The sequence below is a fragment of the Fringilla coelebs genome, assembly GCF_963513975.1.
Source record: "Fringilla coelebs genome assembly, chromosome: 2".
Classification (NCBI taxonomy): domain Eukaryota; kingdom Metazoa; phylum Chordata; class Aves; order Passeriformes; family Fringillidae; genus Fringilla; species Fringilla coelebs.
In genome coordinates, this window is record NC_140029.1 from 96,150,007 (window position 1) to 96,173,567 (window position 23,561).

Consider the following 23,561-nt stretch of genomic DNA (forward strand, 5'->3'; position numbering starts at 1 on the left):
TGGCATTACTCCTTTAACTGTTTTATTATTTCCAAATATTGATTACTGTTTCAATTTTATCAGCACGAATCATACCTATTTACCACAGTAAGGACTGAAGAGCTGACAGCTAATGGGAAATGATATATCAGAGTTAAATAAAGTAATTTTAGAAGACGCACAATTTAGCTATATACTTGGAAGAAGCTTGGTTTTGTAAAGGGCAGGATGTGAAGGGTGAAGACCTGAGGAGCCTCTTGGGAGAGGGGGAAAAGTACTAGGGTATTTGCAGCTCAAGGGAAGACAAATTACACAGGTCTGAACTTTGGTTCCCAGCCCAGAATACACTGAAAATTATCTCGGCAGGCTAAAGACTGGAATAGTCCCTGACGAATAGACAAAATTTCCCAGCTTTCAATCTGTTATTTTTATTACATGTACACATAGGCTGTAGAAAACTGCTGCTGAGAACAGAGTCCACGTCTGGTCATTCCCAGTGACAGCCATCAAAAAGCAGGGGCTGCATTTCCAATTAAGGAAGCATCTTGTTCTGATACAATGCAAAAAACATACTGTGAGGTCACTGAAGCATCATATAGAAAATGTTCAGATTGGAAGTGGTCAGGATCATAAAGAGAGAAACAGGCGAGGACAATTAAACTATTAACAACCCCTCAGATTTCTTCTAGCATGATACACTCCTCTGGGCAAAACACAGCATTGATGCAGCACAGGATTCCAAACAAATGAATTCTTTCATCCTCTTTATCAGAGGCAGAATTACTTAATAACTTTCTTTTGAAATAGGAAGGTCCAGCCCCAAACGCTTCGGCGCAGAGGTAGGGAGAGATTTTCCAGGAGCCCAGTGACTCCCGCCTCCGTTGGGTGGGGCTTCATTTTGCTCCTGGCAGCCGCTCCTCAGGGGGTAGTTCTTCTCTCGCCGGCTTTCCCTACCGTTTCATAGCAGGGGGCAAAACTTTGGGAGGGAAAATCCTGCCCCTGCAGGATCCCAACGCCCCTCGACATACACACGGTGACGATTAGTTACCTAACAGATGTTAATTCTGTGGGAGGCTGGGGGTGGTTCGCTGCCACCCGCTTTGCGAGTCTCCCCTCCCCTCTCGGACTGTCGGGGCGGGGGAGAGGCTCCTGCCGCCGGCCCGAGGAGCGGGAGGAGGGGGAAGAAGAGTAGTGTCTGCGGCTCCGTAGGGAAGTCGGTCAGAAAAGACACTACTAAGGGGAAGACGTAGCACTGCTTCATCTGTCTTCACGTGAGTATCTCCTCCCCCTGGTGAGCTTTGGTATAAATGGAAGAGGAATTTCAGCAGGCTCGAGTTAAACCACGTTTCTGTGTAAATACACAACGTGCTTCCTCCTACGTTTTCTCTTGCAGATGGGGCTCAGCTGAACAAGCCCTCCTCTTGAATCCCGTCGTAAGCACCACCATGCGGGAACCGGGCTGGACCTACCAGAGGCTGCAGCAACAGACTGGGCGGCCCTAAGCAGAAGCGTTGAGTTCTGCCCTCTTCTCTGGGATGATTTAAAGATAAAATAAGCTGCTCTGTTAACAATCGGTAAGTGAACACCCCTGGTTTATCCAGTATAGCTCTGTAAACCATTGCACAGGTTGAGTGGATCTCGTGGACATTGCCTGAACCCACAGGACTGGATGCGCTGGGAGTGCTTGTTGCCGAGTTTGCCGGCATCTCTGCCGCGGGACGCGTGACGGTTGTCGGGAGACATTCCACGGTCGGACACGGTGGATCGTGGGGGTCTTTTCCAACCTTAACCTTTCCATGATCTTGCGTCATTTCAGATGGGAAAGCTTCCGGCTTTAACCTCATGTAGAGTTTGTATGCATGCTTCCAATTTTAAAATTTCCTTCAGGTGCTGCTGATGGCAGCAGCTGCCAAAAACATTTTATTCAATGTAAATTACCGCGTATTCAAAGGCAGAGCTAGCTCTTTCAAATACATCAGCTTGTTCCTCGGTGAAAGCACTCAAGGAATTAAAGTGAATTTCCAGAGGGATGGAGCCTGCCTCTACAAGCCTCCTTTGAAGAGAATACAATTTTAATCGGTTTTGAGAGCTAGTGAGATGAGACGTCCCAGACCTTTCCCAGAGATTCCTGGGAACTTCACGGGAAGAAAATCTTAACACGGCGGTGTAGCCCGGAGCCTGTTCCCCGTGGGGATGAGCCAACAGAAACCGAAGTGCCGCCGCCCCCCGCTTTCCCGGCGGCGCTTGGATGCGCCTGATGCCGCAGGCGGGCGGCCGCCGCCGGGGAGCGGGGCGCAGGCCGGGCTGAGGCGCTGCCCGGGTCCGCATGCGGGGTCGGGTTTCGCCTCCTCGGGCAGCGGGGAGCGCGGGAGGGTCCGGCGGGCGGCTGTGCGCCCCCGCACACAGTTAGGCGGCTCCGGGGGGAGAGACCGCTGACGGAGGGAAGGGGCCGCCCGACTTTCCCCGGCTGCTCCGGGTGGGCTCGGGGCGGGGGAGCCGCCCGCCTTTCCCCGGCCCCCTGGAGCAGCTACGCTGGCAGGCCGGGGCGCCGGGCGGAGCCGCCTGGGGGTCCCCCGCGGGCGGTGAGTCGCAGCGGGCGGGCGCGGCGGCGGGAGGCGGGCGCGGGAAGGGGGATGGGGAGATAGGGGGATAAGGGGCGGCGGGGCCCGGTGCTCCGAGGGGGCAGAGCAAGGCTGGGGGACGGTGAGCTCATGCGGGCAGAGCAGCCCCACGCAGGGGGAGTCTCCCGGCGGAGCTGACGGCGACCCGTAAGTAAAATTGAACGGGAGATTTCGTGGCTTCTGCTGAATTGCTTGGGTCGGGTAATCCCCGACTGTTTTGCCATGGCTGCTGGTCAAGCAGGTTCGGATAAAAGATTGCTTCTACCGAGGGTGCCAAAAGGGAGCTGCTCCTTAGAAATCACGAAGGCCTCGGGGAAGGAACAATGGCTCTGTGGGTAGACTCTGCCTTAAGCTATGCAAATCCATTATTTGCGTTTGAGGAAAGAAACAAACCCTGGAAGTTTCATGTCCGCTGCCTTTTTTTTTTTTTTTTTAACTATTTGTACTATTATTTGACAGAGCAGGGGTAGTGTTTCAGTTTTAGTTAGAGCAAGTGGTGAGATCAGTCCTGCTGCCCTTTCTCAAAATTTCCAGGTAGATGAGTGGCAGATCTGAGATTTGTGCCTGTTTTGTTGTTACCCAGCTGAAACTTCCCATCTGGTTTTCTTCAATTTTTGTCTCCTTGTTCATCCGTGTTTTACTGAGCTATTCTCACGTAGTGTGATTGCAGAACTATTAAGATTGAACTTAGTGATGAGATAAGATTACCTATTTTAACCTGGTAATTCAGCTGAACTGCATGGAAATGTTATAGATAAAAATTTGAAAATGTTACAGACAAAAGGTATATATAAATTATTTCTCTGGAGAGTGCCATGGTACTACATGGTCACTTCTAAGCTGAAGGTCCTAAACCCAGAGAGGTGTTGAAGGAAAAGGAAATGTGCATGGAGCAGGGTTTCCTACCCATCAACATGCAGTATGCTTGTCTGACTAGGTCTCAGAAGTGATGTTTCTGAAAGTAAAATAACTCTCCTTTCACATGTAGGACTTCACCAGCTGTAGGTCTGGTTTTTATTTCACTTAAATAAATTTGCTTACCTTTTTTTTCCAATCTGATGCAGTGCCTGCTCCTTTACCTCATTTCTCTCTGCTGAACTGATACAGTCCATTAAGTTACATTTTAGGCTTATGGCTGTTATTAAGGCAGCAGAATTAAAGGTGTCTAAGTCTCAGGTCTCCCTGAAGGTCCTATTGGCTTTAGCAGACTTCTCATGCTTGTGGGATATATGAATCATCCCCCGAGGCTCGTGAGTCGCCCGGTCTCCTTATCCCTCCCTGTTCTAAGGTAGGAGGAAAAGCTCTTCTCTGGAAGCAGTTGCCAGTTGGGGATGTGCCCGTGGGAACAGTTGCAGAGTGTTCAGTTGAGACACTAGAACCTGAAAGCTGATAGAACGATCACCAGTACCTGAGTCCTAAGTTATGAACAGGTGGGGAGATACTTGAGACTTACAGTGCTTTTGGCTAGAACAAGGTGTTGGACAAGACATTATGTTGATATGTACTATGTGTGTTGTTAATGGTTTTAGCAATTATGCAGGGGAGTTGCCTGACTGAAGAGGGAAATACAGCGGGTGAAGTGGTGACAGATATTTTTTGCAGCAGGAAGTGCTTGAGATGCTTCTCCCTCACCTTCTCCTCAAGTCTTTGATAACTTACAAGCAGAGGTGGCTTTAGAAGATTTTAGATGATTGCTTTCTTCCTTAGGTGTTCATTTTTGGATAGAAGCTGTTGTGATAGCTTATTGGTGCCATTAGTGCTTCTGTCTTGCGCTTGTTCTCTTCGTTGGCTTCTGAGCATGCTGTGATTGGTGTCTCTTGGTAAAAATTTGGTTTGTCTCCCCAAAACATGTTTGGAAAAGTTAACATAAACCTGCTTTGGCTGATTTGTGTTTTTTTTCTTGGGGTTGTTTCATATGATCCTGGGTGTTGATTCAGATACACTGGCCTGGAAGAGGATGCACTCAGATGGATCATTTGAAGATAAAACTTGTGAGACCACCATGAGCTTCAGTGAGGTTGTCTACACCATTGACTTAAAAGGGCTTTTGAGGAAAGGCTCTTGGTTTTGTGGGTTTTTTTTTCCATTCGTCCACAGTGTAGCTTGCTAGCTGTAGTCAGGATCTAGGTTTGTCTTTGTACATTAACATTTAAGGTTATTTTACTTATGAGCATAAAAGGTTGGTTTTGCCTTGTGTGTGATGTGAGGTACTCTGCCTTGGTCCCCTAGTTAAATGCATTTTAGGGATGGGCTCAAGACTTCTTGAAATATCTTTTTTTACAGAGAACTTTCCCTACAGATGGTTGCACTGTTTCAACTAAATCAGTTGAAGTATGCCCTGTGTTTTGAGGAGTTTAGTTTTTCTAGCTTACGCCATGTAATTTGTCATTCATTTGAACAATTTGTTCATCAATTTCTCTAGCTTTATAGATAAGCAATAGTATAGTAAAACTAAGTAACTAATTTATGGGATAACTGAAAGTACAGAATTTTTCCTTTTTCAGAGTGTCTATTTTCTGCTATCAATTTTCTCAAAATACCAGAAGCTGTGTAGCAGAATAAACCACCCCCTAAACTTCCCCTTTAATCCAGTTTCTTCTACTTTTGCAATGTTACATACGGTTGCTTGCATACTTATTCCCAGTCTTCAAAGGAAATGAAAATAAAGCTACTTGAACATACTATTTGCTGTGTGAGTTTCCTAAAGCTTAAATTTTTATTTTACCCTCCTTCCAGAAGAGCCTAAAACCTCAGCTTTTCTTGATTTGATGTATATTGAGGTCTAGAGGAAAACAGGATGTGCAGGCTGTTGTTTTCTTTACAAGTCACTTTTCAACAGCTGTCACTTTGCAGTTTAGTGTATTAATCACTGATACCAATACCAGTAGTGGTACTTGTACAGAGAGGTTGAAAAGTGATAGGCAATATTAGCTAGCATGGGGTGTGAAGGAAAAGCAGGAAATGCATGGGTCGCATGCAATGTTACTACCTTTTGAAAAATGGGTTGAAAAAATGCAGGTACAGAATGTGGTAAAATACTCTGCAGCAGTACTTCTTGCTGTGTTCTGTACCTATCATTCTGAAATACCATGTCATTTCAAAGTTTATTTTGCTCCGGTGGATTGGCTCTTCAGTGTTCCAAGCTTGGTTGTTCTTTTGTCTTGAAGACAAAAATGAAACCTTGGTATCCTGTGATACCCTTTACAGCACTGTCACAGAGTAAGAAAACTGTGAGTGTCCCTGGATAATAACCTAAACTTGTGTGGAACTGTTCCCTTACCTCTGCTCCCAGCCCTAGCAGCAGCAGCAGTAAAACTCGAGTATGGTGTACCAGGGCTTTTTTTAACATTCTAGTGGTAAATGGAGAGCCAGGAAGAGCAAGGTAAAAAAATGGAATAGCCTCCACTTGCCCTGACTTTGAAGGGAAGGCTGGAAAACCTATAGAGCTAGTTGATCTTCCCTTCTGTTAGGAGGGCCAGAATGGAGTAATCTAGGAACTGGTTTTAAGAGCAGGCAGGAATGAAATGATAGTCTCTCTTAGTACTGAAACTCTTAATATCTCTTGATTTATAGCGTAAGTTTCCATTTCCTGAGCTGTAGTATTGCTTTCTTTTGGGCCACTAGCCAGTAGGAAACTTTACTTGTGAGATGTGTGGCTAGCAGTCTTAGATTTGCACAGACTCTTCAACTCACTTTTAAAAGAATAGTTTTACACCTATGAGTGCAGGTCAGAAACCCTAAAATAGGGATCTACTGCAGAGCTTAGAAAGTTCTTTGTTGGACTGGATCTGCAGTCCGACATTTGCATTGCAGAGGTATCCAGACACTGCTTGTTTTCCCTGCTTTGTGGAGTCCTGAGGCGAGTGAAATGAAAATGGTGTGAGGGGCATGAGCTTACCCTGGGCCTTAGCAGAGGTGGGCAGAGGAAATGTAATGGCCATTTAATAGTCAATACAGACTATGTGTATGTGTGTGTATAAAATAAAAATTGCATCACATCTGGGATGAGGGGAGAAGTCCCTTTCCCAGAGTAATAAAGAAATTGAAGTTGTATTTTTGCCATAATATTTTTTTCTTTTCTGTTTTTTTTCCTCATGTAATTGTAAGTTAACGTAACTCCCTCCTGAGCAGGTAATTCTTGAAGGTGGGTTGTGCTGACTGTTTTTTGCCTGCAGGGTGACGTGTGGGGGCACTTGACCTGTTTCAGAACGGCGGCGTCCAGGCACAATGCAAGGGAAGATCCTGTGGGTTTTTCTCACTGCAGTGAAGAGATAGGAATATGTTTGCTGGCAAGGAGCTGTTAGGGAATGAAACCTTGTTCATCATTTGCCATTTGTTAAGACAGGTATTTCCTGGTTCTTTGAAGTTAACAGAACCTGCCAACCTTGTATTTTCCACCAGTGTCGCATCTGAGCACCCTGGAAACATTTCTGTCTCTGCCGTGCTTGGGGTAGTCTGAATTTGATGTGTGGGACTGAGACTATGAGAGGGTGGTGTAGATGTGAGATAGACTGTAGGGTTTGTTTGAACACATTTGCACAACATTGAATGAGACATAATATTAAATCCACTTGATGAAGCATGGGAACAAGTTAGGATTTGTCCACATTGTTGAATGTGAGCAAGGCTTGCTGGCAGGTGGTAGCTAGTCTTGATTGTGTCCCTTGTGTAGACAAGTTACTGCCTTCTCATTTTGTATCTGGAAAAAGCCTGGGTTTTGTTGTTGTTGTTTGTTTGTTTGTTTTTAATTTTCCCTTGCAGGAAACTGTTAAAACTATGGCTAGCTTTGCCGTATTTAATAAGTCAGGGTGACACTTGTCTCAGCCTAGAAGCTGGAGTGCTCTATAAGCCCCCTTCACTTACCTCCCAGTTTTACAGCCACCAATGACAGTTTTAATTTTCCATTCTCAGAAAGTTGAGGTGTGCGGGTATGGGTGCACAATGGGAATGAAACAAAAAATGGCCATGAAATACTGCCTCTAAGTAATCATCTCCTGCTGTTACTGCTGGAGACAGAACTGGGCTAGATGGGCACTGGTCTGACCTAGCGGGGTGTTTCTTGTGCTTTCATTGCTTGCCTTCTGCTATGGAGCACTAGGCCAGGTATGTAAACCGGGTTTTGAGTAGCCAGGTGATTAAAATGCTGGTTAGTATACATACCATTAGTACAGTTTCTCAAGAGTGCCTTTTCTTGCAGTACATGTTAAGGAAATACTGTTAATTCATTTTCATTGAAACAATTTGAATGGAATGGTTATTTTCATTCTTGTGTGCTAACGGCACACTACAATTTGTTTTCAGTTTGGGACATTGGTTCTTAGATGGCATGGCCTCCAGCTAAGGTAGATTTTATATAAAAGGTTTCTGACCTAAATAGAAAATGTTGTTCAGAGCTTTGCAGAAAGAAATGTAAAGTGAAATAGAATATCTCATTCTTCAGTTTTCACAGAGAACATTACTTGTAATAAATACTGGTTAGTGTTGAAGTGACTTTTTGAAGCTAGGTGACGGAAGTTGGCTAACATGACCTGTTAAGTGGTTAAAAAGGGTATCTAAGTTGTTGAACCTCATACAGCTCTTTTGGGAAGTTTGGACACTTATGTGTTTGTGCAAGGAATTTCAAAATTAGAGCACTTTTTTTTCCTTCAGTGGCTAGATGCTCTTGTGCACCACACGGCGGTGTGACAAGATAAAATGAAACCATATTTTTGATGTCATTATGTTGTATGTGCTTTCTGATACGTAATGAGAAATGAATTTATAGAGTTTTTTTGTACTACCCAGCCTAGTGTTTATTTTTGCAAAACTTGAGGAGGTCTCAAATATATTAAGTTCCTGATCTCCCACATTTGACCGAAGCAGCCAAAGGGGTTCAAAAGTTCTTTAGGGAAGGAAAGAGAAGGGCATGCATGCACACAAACAGGGTATGGTTGCATAAATTTCATTCCATGCTGAGAACACATGCAGTAGAACAGAACAAAAAGCCTTTTGCTGTATGGCATTTCATGCTCTAATGGAGTTCTGCGTCTGTGGCATGGATAGCAATCTGATAGGACATGGTGGTGCTAGAGGCTGAGCTGCATTTGGCACGGTCCGGGTAGCAAGAAAAGATGTCAGTAGGCAGCACAGCAGGTGCAGTGTATATTGCTCTAGAGGACTTGCAGGTTTTATGCTGAAGGAAATATTAAACTTTGTGTTTTATCCCGGGTGCAGCATGAGCCATTTTGGTTATGGGAGAGCAGATCTGTGCCACAAAATCCATTGCCCTGCTGTGATTTCATAGGGGCGTGATCCCTGTCTTACCGGACTCTTACTCTCTTGTCATCAGAGGAGACACTCACACAGCCCTGAGCATATCCAGTGCTCAGAGAAGATCAGGTAGGGGTGGATAGTTAATCTGTTTAAAGTTACTGTGGTCCTGAAGAAACTGCTCTTCATTTTGCTGTAGCATTTGAGGACTGGTGAAACAGAATTGAACAGCAAAACCAGATGCTCTGTTTCACCACCAACAAACCAGACTTGGATTGTAAAGGAGCAAAACAAACTGGCAGAGGGAGCTGTGATAGGCAGGAGAAAGAACTCTGTGAAGCCACTGCTGTAGCAGAGACCAGGCTGTGTGTCCTCAGCCTGCTCTCACTTTCATGCCTGGCTGCCCTTGTTCCTCCTTGCTCTCATCTGGGCTTCTAGGAATTTTAGCAGCCCCCAGCAGGAGGGCTGTGAGACTGGCAGGGAGGGTGACTGGGTGGGGTGGCGGGCGCCTTTGACTCCCCTAAGTTTTAGGCATGACTGTCCTTTTTAATTAATTAAAAAAGGGAAAAAGAAAGCAGTATGTCAGTGTTGGGGAGGAAAGAGGTTGTGTTTAACCTTCAGTGAGGATTGAGGTCTGAAATTCTTGTAAATGGGTGTCTCTGTGTAGCTCTGAGAAAAGCATATAAGCTTTCCCAGCATGCTGCAGTGACTAATGTAGGCAGCTTTTCTCCCAGACAGATGGCAGTTGAAGATTACCATGAGATATAATTAGCTTTCCTCTTGCATAGGTAAGAAAACTGAAGTGCATGATTCAGGGCTATGAGCAGCACTGTAAGATGAATACCCACTAAAGGTTTGCGCTGCAGTACGGATTGCTGTAGTGTCACTTTATTGCTCTGAATACACAGAAGTACATATATGAACATGCGCAGACTTTTCTGCAAGGAGCTGAATTCTGTTAACAGCAACTAACAGTTGCCCGGTGAAAAATTCCAGTTCTGGGTTTACACTGTTTACCCTGCTCATTTGTTCTTTGTTATGAATTTGATTTCAGCTTTGTTTAACAAAACATGATGAATGATACTCTAAATGCTGAACTCAGATACACCTTCATCTGTGTTCCACTTGGGAATCTCACTACCTTACAAACAATTTATCTTTTTACATTTTTATGCATGTAGACTCACTGGTAACCTTTTCCATTCAGAGAAGATACCAGGACTTTAAGCAGTGTTAAATGTTGTACAGGCCTACATTTTTCTACAATGCTGTGTATCTTGTAGCTCTCAGTCTTCAGGATATGCCCTGTTTGAATATTCTATGTGGTAGTTTTTCCTGTCACATTTAAGAAACAAAACAAAGCACTAAAAGCCTTTAGGGGATCAGATACAGCCTCTGATGCAAACTGTATGACTTTTTTTGTGAGTTTTAAAATATTTTATGTCCACAGAGCATTTCCATGATTATAAAGCAGCTCATTAGTGCTTTTCTTATGGGTGGTTTTGTTGTTATTGTAAGCAATGTATTTGAGCTTTAGTGCTAAGAAAACAAAGCTGTGTATAAAGGCTTGTGAAAATAGTATTAATGTTTACAATATTCAAGTTTTTCCAGTGTGGCACTGTCAGTTTTGGGTTAGTTTTCTGATGGTAGTTAGCACTGAAGTTTTGTGTTCTGATTTTCATCCAAAGGCAAAGTCAGTGCAGTCACTGAGAGCACTGGGAAATGTGAGGCTTTGACATTATCAGAGAAGCTGCTCAAACTGCTGCTGTACTGTAGATTTCTCCTGAGCTGGCAGGATCCCACTGTGAGAAGCTTCCAAGATTTTGTAGTAGTGTGGGGTAAGTGCTACCACTTGTCTCCATTTTCCTCCCTTCTTGAATTAATTTAGCTTTACACTTTTCACTTACTTGTTTTGTTGCATTCCTGAGAATCCCAGCGCTCTCTTCTGCATAGATGCCTTGCAGCAGACTGACTTGCAGAATTTGCTACTGGGGCAAATTGCATCACAAACAGCTGGGGATTTAGGGGATTTTTTTTGGTGGTTGGTTTGGGACTTTTTTTGGAGTGGTGGTGGTATGGAGGGTTTTTATTTTTCTTTGGCAGTTGAGGCAAGACAGGGAGCAACACAGCAAAAATGAAGAAATGTATTGTGTTTGGGGCTCTGACTACAGACATGTTTGGCATGTTATTTAACTGAAAATTTAACTGTTCTGTTTTGTATGCTGGCCAGGTGCATGTTCACACCTATTTTTTGGGCTTCTTAATCAATACAAACCTGCTTAATGTAATCTGTTCATTTTTAAAGTGTGGTGACATATGGACAATAAAAATTACAGTAAAAAGCTGTGCCATCTAATGAGGGCAGTCCTAGTGCATTTGAAATTTATTACGACTGGATTTACAAATGTTACTGTGAAAACTAGTCATACAAAGAGCACCTGTTTCTGTTTAGGGACAGATTCTGACACCAGTGTAGATCAGAATTGATACCGTTACAGTGAAGTAAGAAAATAGTCTGATCTACTTAGGATTTATTGGCAGTGTAGATGGGGGCCATTTAATTCTTCAGGTGCTGGCAGTGAAGCTAGTAAATCAGCCCTCTGTTATCCATTGGGGAAAAAAAGGCAACAAAAACCCCACCATATTTTTTCCGTGCCCTTGAGAGCCCTAATTTTGCTCGTGAGTGGGCTTTGGTGTTGTGGTTCTTTGTGTGTTTTGTTTCCGTGGATTTTTGAGGGGGATTTATTTTAACCTGATGTTGAGATTTGTTCTTTGTTTCCCCCTAACTGACTGGTAGATTTAGTTTTATAATTCCACCCATTTTAGTGAGAGCTGAGATTAAATCACTAGCTCCAAATCAGCCAGGATGTTTTAGATATCCTTAGCATTGCTAGAAGACAAAGTATGGCTTGTTTTAAGATAAACTTAATGCTGTAGTGAATGTGTGCATAAAAGAAATACAGATCAAACTTTCTGGTTGGACCTTTATTTGCTTAGATTGATCATAGTTCCTGGAGGAAAAAATGATGTGCCGGATAGGGTTTGTAACTGAACTGTTTTGAAACCTGACTAATTTGCCTTTTTCCAGCCATTTCTCTTACTTTTTTCTATTTTTTTCTCTCTGGGAAACCTAAGAAGGATTGCTGGTTTGACCTCAATCCTCTAACTCTGCAGGCACTTGTGGACAAAGCAGTGGTGTGAATGAGTAACTGATTTAGTACTGGGTTGCATATCTTTCTATTAATAATTTTCTATTTTTTTTTTCATTGTGTAGTATTTCTGTGGTCTTGGCTTTTTTAAAAGGAGGTGAAGAAGCAAAACCACTCCATCGCAATGCAGAAAGAGCAGCTCAAGTTGACTGAAACCTTTTAGTTGTGTAAGTCAAAGTATGAGAAAAAAATGACCTGAACTCTGACCCCCAGAACATGTTTCATGGTTTGTTTATATTTCAGTCCCTTCTGAAAAAAGAGCTAAAAAAAAGGGAAAACACACTGGGAAGGAGCCGTGTTGTCACCACAGCTTGCAGAAGACCTGCCTGGATTTATAGTACTCTGTTTCTTTGTTCTTTATTATACAGACGCCTATGATGTGTAAAATATAATTAGCAACCTAGCTTAGGTTGGCTAAAGCTTTAAAGGTTAATCTGGGAGAATGTAAGAAGGCTAGGAAAAAATCTATCAGCTAAGATTGTATTACTGACTTTGTGTATGTGGGTTTCATTTTTTTTTTTTAAGATATAGTTAGAGCTGGATTTTTTTTATGTTTGGTTAAAGCTTTAGGAGTTGAGGAAGCAGAGCTATTTGTGCTCAGCTCATCCTTGTGTTTGACTTTGTGTACACAAGTTAGCTTCTGACCAAATCCCAAATAATTGTTTGTGTACTGCATGGCATCTCTGTGGCTACTGGCCATGACAGAAATTGCTCATCTGTATCCAAGTCCATGGGAGGAAGAAGGAGGGAAAAGAAGTTAAGTGTGCTGACAGGAGGGCGGTAGAAGGTCAGGAGAGGGAAAGCATATGGAAACCTCTCTTCCCAACTTCTGTATGCCTTTGCATAGATTGTCTGCTTCTTGTCCTCCCTCATCTCAAGGCACAAAGACAGGCAAGAAGATGAGGCTGTGGACTTGATCTTACTCTTATTTGTAATTATAGGCAAGGTTTCTGGAAATCCGTGATACTGACAAAGTACCAGTTAGATGAGAATCCTGCAGTTATTATTCTCTTTCACCTCAAATCCACAAATTGGGTTTGGATCTATCCAGGGCTGACTTTTAAGCTTGAGTTAGCAGTGTTTCACTGTGTGTCCATTATTGGACTAAATCCTAAGCCATCTTGGAACATTAAAGAATATTGTTTTCTATCTTGAAGGGAAAAATAATTAAAAATATAATTTACTAGATGAAAAATATCAGTTCGGTTATCTTTTATTGGTGCTTGCAATTTTAGTTGTGTGTGTGTACCATGCCATGGAGCATGCTGTCACCTTGAGCTGGTGCTAGCGATCCACACTGCGCTGTGATAATCAGCCAAAATACTAGCTCAGATCTCAAGGGTAGCATAGCAACCCTGCGATAGCCCCAAGCTGGAGATGACATACTCTGCCTCTCAGCAGGGCTAAAGAACTCACCCTGAATACTGTTCCTGTTCAAGGGCCATTTCTGCGGAACCCAATGCCTGTTGTCCCTTGTAGTTTGCTCACCAGGATTTTCTGTCAGGATGCGCTGGCTGATGCGTTGTGCTTCTGTTTGTCATCTGTGGAGCTGGTATTTCATGTCAGTTAGAAGTGATGTGAAATTTTGCATCAGTATGCCCAAAAGTGATATCTCTGTGAAACAGTGCACATAATTGATTGTGGTGCCTCAGGGAACAGGATCACAGCATTTTCTTTTGCAGCCAAATTGGGACCTCTTTTAGTAAGCTTTAAAAAGCTTGTAACTTGACCTAGGCTTGTACATATGCCTTTGCTCTCCAAGAAGCAGTCTGATGAGTGCATGCAGCCTCTAATTTCTTTCTGATTCTGCCCCCACTGTGGGTTATGTGTAAGAGCTCCTGGGTCCTCAGGCAGATAAAGGGAGGAAGAGGGAAAATGCAATTAACTGCTGAACAGATGACACCTTATCTCATGCAGTAAGAACAAGGGAGTCTGAGCATGGTGATGAGACTGAGACTGTAAGTCAGGACATGCGGGCCTTTTACAGCTTTTGCCAAACCCTCTGTATTGATGACATGTCTTTGAAGGCTACAAACTTATGTTTTTCTGATCTTGTTTGATCTGCTGAGCTGAGAATGTGTGAAGCTGGAGATAAGGATTGGAGAGCTATAGGTGCTGTCAAAACACAGAGATGTACTTGTTCCTGTAGCCTTTGGGAAGGCAGCTAACTTTCTTCTTCCACCAGATGTGCTGTCTAGGTAAATTAGTATTAGAGGGGGTGAAAGTACAATAGATTTAGCTGGACTTTAAATCTTTATCAGTATCCTTTAGCCAAAGGATATGCTTGTGTAGTAAGAGTTTCTGAGATATAAATAAGTCTGCATAGCCACACCAGAGGGAAAGTGATGCAGAGATCTTGTAGACTCTAGACAAAAGCAAACTGAAATAGCAATCATCAGTGAAAAATACTAAGTTGCTTTTTCATTTTGCTTGGCCCAGCTGGCAATTATGTTCTGAAGAACACAATACCAGTGTCTGTTAATGAAAGACAAAAATGGAATAAAAGGATCCTGAATTGTCCACAAAGTAATAAATGTATTGCTGTCCCTTGTGGTACAGAATATGTATCACCATTAGCAGGATGATGTAGGGGAGGAAGATAAGCACTTAGGCCCTAAAACCAATCTGTTGCAGCCTGTCCTGAAATGCTGCACAAGGTCAAAGATGGGCACAGCTCTAGTTTGTGTCTCCACAGTAAATTAATGTCAACAGAGGCTACGTTTTTGGCTGTGGGAGCTGATAAAGAACAAAGATTGACTAAATCTTTTAAACATCTCTACTGCTGTGATGTCATATCTACTGGACATTATTGCTTGCTGTTGGGTACTTGGAGAAAAGGTTATTTTGCTATTTGTTGTCAGGCTTGCTGCAATATTTGGACAGAGAGGAAATGGTAGGGGAAACATTGGAAACTTTCCTTAACAGGGAGAAGTAGAAGTAGTGTTTGGAAAATACTTTTTTCTTTTTTTTTGTTTTTTTTCCTCAGATACCTGCATACTGTGGAAGTAAAATGGGTAGCTTGGTGTTTTCTTGGAGAGGAAGAAGGCATCAGTTGTCATAGACAGCAAATTGTTCCTCTATTGCTTATCTGCGTGTTGTTGGAAGAGATTAGGGCAGAAAGAGTTTTATCTTCCAGTGCAGGGAGTAACTTTGGCAGCAGTTACTTGTATGTGTTGTGTGATGTGGTATGATGCTGGCAGCCCTTAGTGGCATTTTTACACAGTAAAACCTTAGGGTTTTTTTAGCATCATGGTTTGTACGGGTTTTCAGGAAGAGGAATAGCTGCTTTGATTTGGTGTGGGGCACAACAGATTAACAAGAACCTTTTCCAGTTCTGATGCTGCTAAATGTACAACTTCAAAAGTACAACTTCAAAACCACGTCTGCGTTGTTGGACAGTTAGAAAATTAGTTTTAATTCTGAGCCACTTTACTAGGATAACCCAATACCTCTTGCTTAAACAATATTTCTGAGGACTTCTTGTTTCTTAAACTAAAAGGAAAAAGAACATTAGAAATTATGACAATTTCAGGTGCATGGGAGTGAGGGAAAGCACTAGACTGACTCAGCCACTTCAGTACCTTTTAGACTGTGTGGCACTGCTGTTGTGTAGTCTCTGCAGCATTCCCTTCCTGAAGAGGGGGAAAATTAATGAACAATGTAATTAGGCACATACTTAGAGCAAGAGCTGAAAGAGTGAATGGTGTGAATAGATTAACAGTGTTTAGATTTGGCAGAATACATCTGTGCCATAATGTGCTCAGGTTTTACAGCTTGAGAAAGATGATGATGTGAGAGGTCCTTCCTCAATGATCTTTTTGCTGCATGGTTGTTTCACTGGGTATGTGCTACATCCTGACCAAAAGGAAGCAGTGCTGCAGGTCACAAGCTCAAACCCACAAAATGCTGGCTACATCTTAAAAATTCTGATGTTTCTTTTAAAACCATTATTAGGTTTTTATGTGCTTTTTGTGCTGTCCCTTTAAATTTCAAGGTTTGCTCAAAGCATATTTTCAGGCTCATTTTCTCCCCCACAGCTACAAGGGCTAGGAATCTTGGGTCCCAGTGAGCTGAAATTTTCAGGCTGTCACTTAATGGCACCAGCAAAGAACTTAAATTGTCTTGTGACAGTTTATGGAGCAAAGATTGTTTTAAGCTGCCTAGTATTTAATTTAGTAGTAGCCACTTTATAGTTAAATACTTATTATCTCAACTTTAGTAGTAGTCAGAGGTACTTTACAAAATAAGTAGGACGGATGGAAAAGCCTCCTGCATTGTGCTATTAACACTAGTAGTTTTTAAGGAAGAAAGGGAGGCTTACAAGTGTTAGGAAAGAAAGGTGATGGTAGTGTGGTCATTTGACTGCCTGGTCCAACAGGTGTAGTAGATTCCTGCAGGATTCATTCTGTGGCATCACTGCATTGACTGCAAGTGTAAGTTGGAAGATAAACAGAGGGTGTGAGATAGTGGCTCATAGCAGATACCACACTGTACTTGAATAAAAACTAATTGAAAGTAATGGTTTGTCTCTGACAAGGATTGGGGTTCCCTGCTTCCATCAAGGGAAGAAAACATTAGCCTCAAGTCTTATATAATTGATAAACTCATTTGGGCATATGATCTTTCTGGTGGGTTGACAGGAGCTTGGGGGAATCTGTCTGTCAGTAGGAGATGCAGGCTGATCTCTGAGGTTGTGTTAATACCAAAGCAGACTCAGTCTTGTCTAATTCTGTAGTTGTAACTCTGTCCTCTGGCGGAAGTGGGAAGTTAACCCCCAGAAGTTAGCTTAGATCACTATTAAAAAAGTGCCCGTGCGGGTTTTTTTGCAGCGCTTCCATATCCCATTGGTTGCTTTTAGAAAATTGACAGCTGACACCATGATCATCAGGCATGGTCGTACTGGGTTCCTTGTTCCTTTCATTGTGGAGATAGCTGTAAGGTTTTAAGAAAGAGGAGGAAATTGAATAGTTGAGTTCCAGTATTTTCTTCTTTATTTTGCTTAACTGATTGACATTGACCTAAGGGAAGGAACCATGGCCTCTGTCACTTGGGTTGATGGGCTTAAATCAATCTGCTGGCTTTTATATTGTAGTGAATAAAGTGGAATGGAACTGCTGTTTTCCATCTGAACTGTGTCTTCTCAATTCCCTATTTTCTTGCATCTCTGACTATGGGAATTTTCTAGTGCAATATTTGCACTGTAGGAGTTTGTTTCCCTTTGATTAACTTTCTACAACACTCAGCTGTTTTAAGATGGGAAGGAAGAGCTGGAAGATGCTGTCATCATTAAAAATAGTCCCAGAATAATTTCTTCTGTAAACAGGGCAATGGTTCTGTTTACTAAACCAGATTAAGAAAAACAGTCTTCTTAGTGAAGACTTTCTTGGTTACAGAACTTTCTCTCAAACACGGAATGAATCCAGGCACTGGGGGATGGGATGGTGAGAAGATATTTGTATAATTAAAGACCATTTGATGTGTCTTAGGGCTGTGTTAGGTATACTCTTAATGATTGGTTGTTTGGAGCTGGGGTGGACCCATTAATACATCTGTGCCAGGCTGAGTGTCTTATGTAAAACACAGGAAGTTGTTACAGATCCCTTATTTGGGATCCTGTTTGAAGAATGATGCTGACTTCTGTTCTTGTGTTTTAATGGTTTTTTTATCCAGGCTGTATGAATGTCTTTGTAAACACTTTGCAAGTTGAACAGTTTAGCTTCTCCTCTGTGGAAAATACTGTTGCAAATAATATTTTTGGTTTTTAGTAGATCCTTTATGGGCTGCTTTTTCTTGTCTTTTTTCTGTTTTATAGCTTGGTCTGACTCTTCAGCAGGGTTCTTTCTTACACTGAAGTCAGCAAAATCAGCAATTTAATCGGTTGCTAGTTCAGCAACTTTAAACAGCTGGTTTGTTATGTTCTGTTTAGCTGAAGTGTGTATTGATTGAATTAGGGAGTAAGGCTAAGCACTTGAGTGGGATGTTTTGGCAAACTTTTTCTAAGCAGGAGGGGGTAAAAATACTAATAGTGAAAGGAAAAAAGCTACTAGAAAGTGCAGTGTCTTTTTCAAGTAAATAATAGCATCACTTAGGTTAGAAAAGGTCAGGGAGTGCGACCATTAGCCCTGCACTGCCAGATCCACCTCTCAAACATGTCCTCAAGTGTCACACCTAGACATCTTTTAAATACCTTCAGAAATGGTGACTCAACCACTTCACTGGGTAGACTGTTCAGTGCTTGACAACCCCTTCAGAATTTTTTTTTTTTCCTGATACCTAATTTAAATGTCCGCTGCTGCAACTTGAGGCTGTTTCTGCTTGTCCTGTCACTTGCTGCCTGGGAGAAGAGACTGACCCCCACCTTACTACAAATCCATTTCAGGTGGTGTACAGAGTGGCAAGGTTCCCACTGAGCTGCTGCTTCTCCTGACACTTCACCAGCTTTGTCCTTCTCTGGACTTGCTCCGGCACCTCAGTGTCTGTCTTGCAGTCAGGGGCCCAAACTGAAGGGAGGGTTCAAGGTGCAGCCTCACCAGTCCTGAGAGCAGAGGAGGGAGCAGTCTCTTCCCTCATCTTCCTGGCCACGCTTGCTGATCCAGGCCAGGATGTCACTGGCCTTCTTGGCCATCTGGGCACACACTGGCTCACATTCAGCCAATGCTGGCCGGCACTCCCAGGTTCTTTTCTGCCAGGCAGCTTTCCAGCCACTCTTCCCCCAGCCTGTAGTGCTGCTTGAGGTGGTTGTGACCCAGACAGAGGAGTTCAACTTGGCCTTGTTGAACCTCCTCCAGCTGGCCTTCGCATGTTGATCCAGCCCGTCCAGATTGTTCTGCAGAGCCTTCCTGCACTCCAGCAGATGAATACTCCCACTCAGCTTGGTGTTACCTGCAAAGTGACAGTCAGTCAATCCCCTTGTCCAGGCCATACGTTTTCTTTAAAAATATTAAGCAAGATTGAGCCCTGGGAACCCTACTACTGACTGGCTGCCAATTGGATATAACTCTGTTCCCCACCTGCGTTTGGGCTCAGCCAGCCAGCTTTTTCCCCAGGGGAGGGCACACCTGTCCAGACCATGAGCAGCCAGTTTGTCCAGGAGAATGCTGTGGGAAATGTTGTCTAAGGCTTTATGAAGGATTTGGTACCCAGCATACACAGCCTTTCCCTCATCCTCTCTGCTGCAGGGCACCCTGTCATGCAAGGAGATCAGGCTGGTCAAGCCAGACCTGCCTTTCATAAACCCATGCTGCTGGGCCTGATCCCTCACTTGTCCTGTATGTGACTTGTCTTGGCACTCGAGAAGATTATGAGCCAGTTGCTGTTAATGACACATAACTGAACCCAATAGGTGAGTTTTCCACTATTTTTGGAGTTTAAGGGAAAAACTCTTACTGAATTACTGCAAAAACTTAAAGATGGCTGCAGAAGTTGAGAGTGACTGTCCAGACAAATCTGCAGTGATCCTTCAAGTAGAGTCAAGGGAATTGGAGCTGAAAAGTGGCAGTGCTACTTCCCAAAGAGAGTTGAAAGGCTGGAATTGCAACAGCTGCAGCCTGTGAAGTATTTCCTCCAGAATAGAGCAGGATAGCCTGTAGGATATACTTAAGGTTGATAAATTCTACCTGGTTCATTGCATGGCTTTGTTACTGGTAGGTACTGTTATAAAACCATATCTCTAACTCTACAACTAAATTCTGGTGCAAGATATGAGTGGAGAAGAAAAAGGAAGTAGTGGCATGTCTCACTCAAGTAAAGTAATCGTGAGACTGTTAGGGGAGAAGTGGAATAGTAGGAGGCTGTACCTGTCAAGTAAATTTCCATGGTAGCTTGTGGCTGGAATGGCTATTTTGGACTTTCACAGGATTAAACAACAATTAATTCATTCACAGCTACTGATTGGGCTGCTCACTGCTTAAGATGTGAGCAATACAGGACTTGATTTTCTTTGAGTCTCTCTTGCTGGATCTGTGTTTCTGATATTTCTCTGTTTTTCTTTTACTAGACTCTGTAATGAGGCGAAAACTCTATTTGAAAAATGGACCCTTTCTTTGATATTTCTCCATAATTTCACAAGTTCAACAGATGGGATCCTAACTTTCCTTCCTCACTTTACAGTGTGTGAAAATAACATTTTTCTGTTGCTTGAGCAATGAAGTTTGGCTTGTGTCAGTAGCTGAAGACTGTGAAGGGATAAGCAGATAGTTTCAGTGGAGCTTTAAATGTCAAAAGTGGACTTTAAGAACATTCAGTGATCCTAAAAAAGGCAATAGAAATTTGTGGCAGCTCATACCCTGTTCTGTTTCATCAGCATCAGCCTATCTGCCTCCTGCACTGTGCCAGTGCTTGTTTAACTGTGTAATTATGGAAACTGATAGCATGTGGCACAAGAAACAGGAGAAGTACAGGCACCTATAAAGGCCAGCTGGTTTCTTTGGGCTGCCAGTGGACAGAAGAGTTCTACACTCACATGGCCTTGGAGAAAACCTAGAGTGAACCTATGCTTCTATGCAGAGAACACACACATGGTACGTGCAAAGCAGCATTCAGCTCCTGGCATTGGGTCTTTGCGTGAGAAACCAAAGTGGAGGGATCACCTGTCAGACTTCTGGTTGTAGAAAATGTCTATAATAACAGTAACTTCTCTTTTCCAGATGCTTTAGAGAAAGTTCATGCTTTAGTTCACCTTGTGGTTCAGTTTCCTCAGTTTCCTTTTCAGTTTCCTGTTTTTTTTTTTTTTTTTTTTTTTACATTTCAGGTTTATTAGTCATGAAACGAATTCTTCTGGTTTTTATCCTGGCTGCTGCTGTTATGTATGGTATCCTGCATGGAAATCTGTGGAGAAGTAACTTCTACTGGTATGGTGATGCTTCGTTCATTTAGAGTGCAGACACCTCATGGCTGTATGAGAGATGTGTGTGTGAGTTCTTGTGTTGCTCCATAAGTGTTGCTAGTAATCATCATAAGTGATTACTATTCTGTGTGTGTGTTTTGTGGTTGAGATCTTTTGGTACTCTGAGGAAATCAATATGATTGTTTTGTCCTGTCACCTGTTCTCCTGTGTCACTTTCAAACCTAGTAATTAATTTGAGCCTGGTTGTATGGAGAGGTGGTAGGGACCTCAGTGGTAGGGAGCCCCTCTGAGGTTCGTGAAAATAGGTGTTCAGGTGAGAAGTTACATGAAGTGCAGAAATAAGGTGTCCACATCCCCCTCCACCCCATGTGGGTTTAGTGCTAATTTGTTCCTCTAAATGTTTGATAAGTGATGTGGGAGAGGCATTTTCCACACATGGGAATAACTGCAGGTGCAGGGGGCACCTTTTGAAAAGCTGAGATTTGTTGAGGCCTGGCAGCAGCCCTTGAGGGCAGTGAGGCTTCACTGTCTCCAGGCTCACAGGATAGGTGGCTTGGGACCCTAAAATTTGGGGAATTACTTTAAGAAGTTGAGCTTCCATTGGTCTTTGCACAACTGTGACCAGGACTGACCAGACTGTTAGGAAGATAAGTGATAATTTTTAAAAGTAGTGGTTAATGTGCTCCCTTTATCTTGCTTATGATGTACAATTGATGCTAATAGCTTTCTGTTGTGGTTTCTATTTACAGCAAACCACAGTGTTGTGACATTTCCCTTTTTGCAGGATTAGCTTTTATGCGCAGACTTCCTCTGTGAGGGCTTCTCCTTCCTATGTGACTAGTGGAGTTACAATCAGTTACAATGAGTAAGTTCAGCAGTTGAGTATTTTTGTGGCGGGGTTTTTGTTTTCTTTTGGTTTTGGATAGGTGGGAAGGATGGAGGCTAAAATCTGTAGCCTTTTTTGATAGGCTCCCTGCTCAATTGTACAGTTGCATCCAGTGGCTGTTGCTGTTATAAAAACAGTGGTAGGGTGCTTGTCAAAAAGGAATTTGTTCATTTTATGTTTCCAGTATTTATTTAATATTTATGGCCACTTTCAATAACTGTCTCTAACAAGCAGTGAATTGTTGGAAGGACATTGGCCTACAATTTTCAAATCTCTGCAATTCTGAATTATACCTGAACAAAGTTAGCACAGCTCGGAGGGCAACTTCAGTGCTTAAAACTTACTAAACCAGAAGTGTGTTTCAGTTGTTGTGTTCAAATGTGTGTATAGGCAGCTCTTATGCATGTGACTTCTTGCAGTTAGATTTGTGGGACTAATGAGCACCTATGCTAAAACTTGAAAGCAGACCTCTCTTCTCTCTGAAGCTGTGCTGCAAAATGCCATCTGTGGGGCTGATGCTGGAAAGCAGCAAGGTGGCCAGCTGATAGATTTCACGGGGTGCTTTCTCAGTGTCAGTATTCACGTAAGAACTTGAGGTTACCAAAATCAGTTAACCTTAATGGTCTCTTTGGTTCGTGGTTCTGATTGTGGTGTTTTCATCCTTCTGTCCTTAATGCAATCCAGTGGCACATGTTGCTCACACTGAACTTTACCTTCCCTTCTGGGCTTCATATTTGTGATTAATTGGGCTAAATCTCCAAGTCAGGAATGTGCTTAGGAGTGTGAGTCTTAACCTTATTATGGGTGGAATGACGTATCCTCAAAGAATATAATTTTCCTTAAAGTACCCTATTTCCTTCTCTAAACAAGACTTTGTCTCCTCCCTGAGGAGTGACGGGGATGCTATCTAGAATGGTTGCAGGGATGATTGAGCCCAGAAGTCCTGCTTTCTGGAGGTGGGCCTCAGTTCTCACTTCTGATTATGCCTGCATTGATACTTGCTGAGCAAGGGAGGTCACAGCTCCCCTTGGAGCAGCAGTGTGAGATAAAAGCCTTTGCTAGTAAAAGTAATTGTGCTGCAATTAGAAGGCTTCATCTCTATCATGCAGGGGGAGGGAGTAATGAAATCTAGGTGTGATCTTAACTCAGTAGTCAGCTTTTACCAATTTGATTTGTCCAACTTCCCTTACCTTGTTTTTGCTACCCATTCCTGGTCTTGATATTTATTTGGAGTTGTTTTTTTACAGGCTGCCATCTACAGCTGTAGAGAGGAGGAATGCATTGGACACTTGTCTCCTGAAACCAGCATTTGAATCTTTACTAGGGTGAGTCTTTGTGAGAATTGAGATGGGGAAGGAATGGCTGTGCTGATTGAGTTAGAACTGGGCTATTTACACATTTTGGAGTGAACCTTGAGTAGTGCCATGAGAAAGCTTGGAAAGATTAGACCAAGAGCTGGCTGAAGGACTCTTAAACCTCTGCACAAAGACACTGTGGCCTTTTTTCCCCCCCGGTGCTTTTTTATGTAAGAAAATATGGCTATAATTTTAATGCTGGTGTGGGTTTAAAGCACATAGAAGCCTGTAAACTTTGTGCCCCTCAAAGCAGACTTGCAGCTTTGGAGTTTTAGTTAGCTCCTAGTCTGGTGAAGTGATCCTAACTCCCTTGCCCATGGATTGTGCCCAGTCTGTCCGGGTGTTGGGTGCAGCAGGGTAGCTCTAGTGTTCAGCAGAGGGGCAGGAATGGGCACAGAGGTACACAGCAAGAAGAAG

General features: G+C 42.9%; 1 protein-coding gene across 8 annotated transcripts in view; it reads left to right on the forward strand.

Moving 5' to 3' along the window:
• Positions 1–1,444: 1,444 nt before the first annotated feature.
• The window catches only part of ST3GAL6 (ST3 beta-galactoside alpha-2,3-sialyltransferase 6), a 43,144-nt gene continuing 21,027 nt past the window's right edge, over positions 1,445–23,561 (forward strand). For 2 of the 8 annotated variants that reach the window (XM_084201368.1, XM_084201375.1), the window contains exons 1-4: positions 20,307–20,577; positions 20,808–20,907; positions 21,688–21,768; positions 23,037–23,114. In XM_084201368.1, the coding sequence (XP_084057494.1) occupies positions 20,550–20,577; positions 20,808–20,907; positions 21,688–21,768; positions 23,037–23,114 (287 nt within the window). In that variant the 5' untranslated portion in view covers positions 20,307–20,549. Of the gene's footprint in view, positions 1,554–2,295; positions 2,562–2,639; positions 2,748–11,893; positions 12,226–19,236; positions 19,401–20,306; positions 20,578–20,807; positions 20,908–21,687; positions 21,769–23,036; positions 23,115–23,561 lie in introns of those variants that run through there. The other 6 variants (XM_084201370.1, XM_084201369.1, XM_084201373.1 and 3 more) reach the window with 6 other exon arrangements.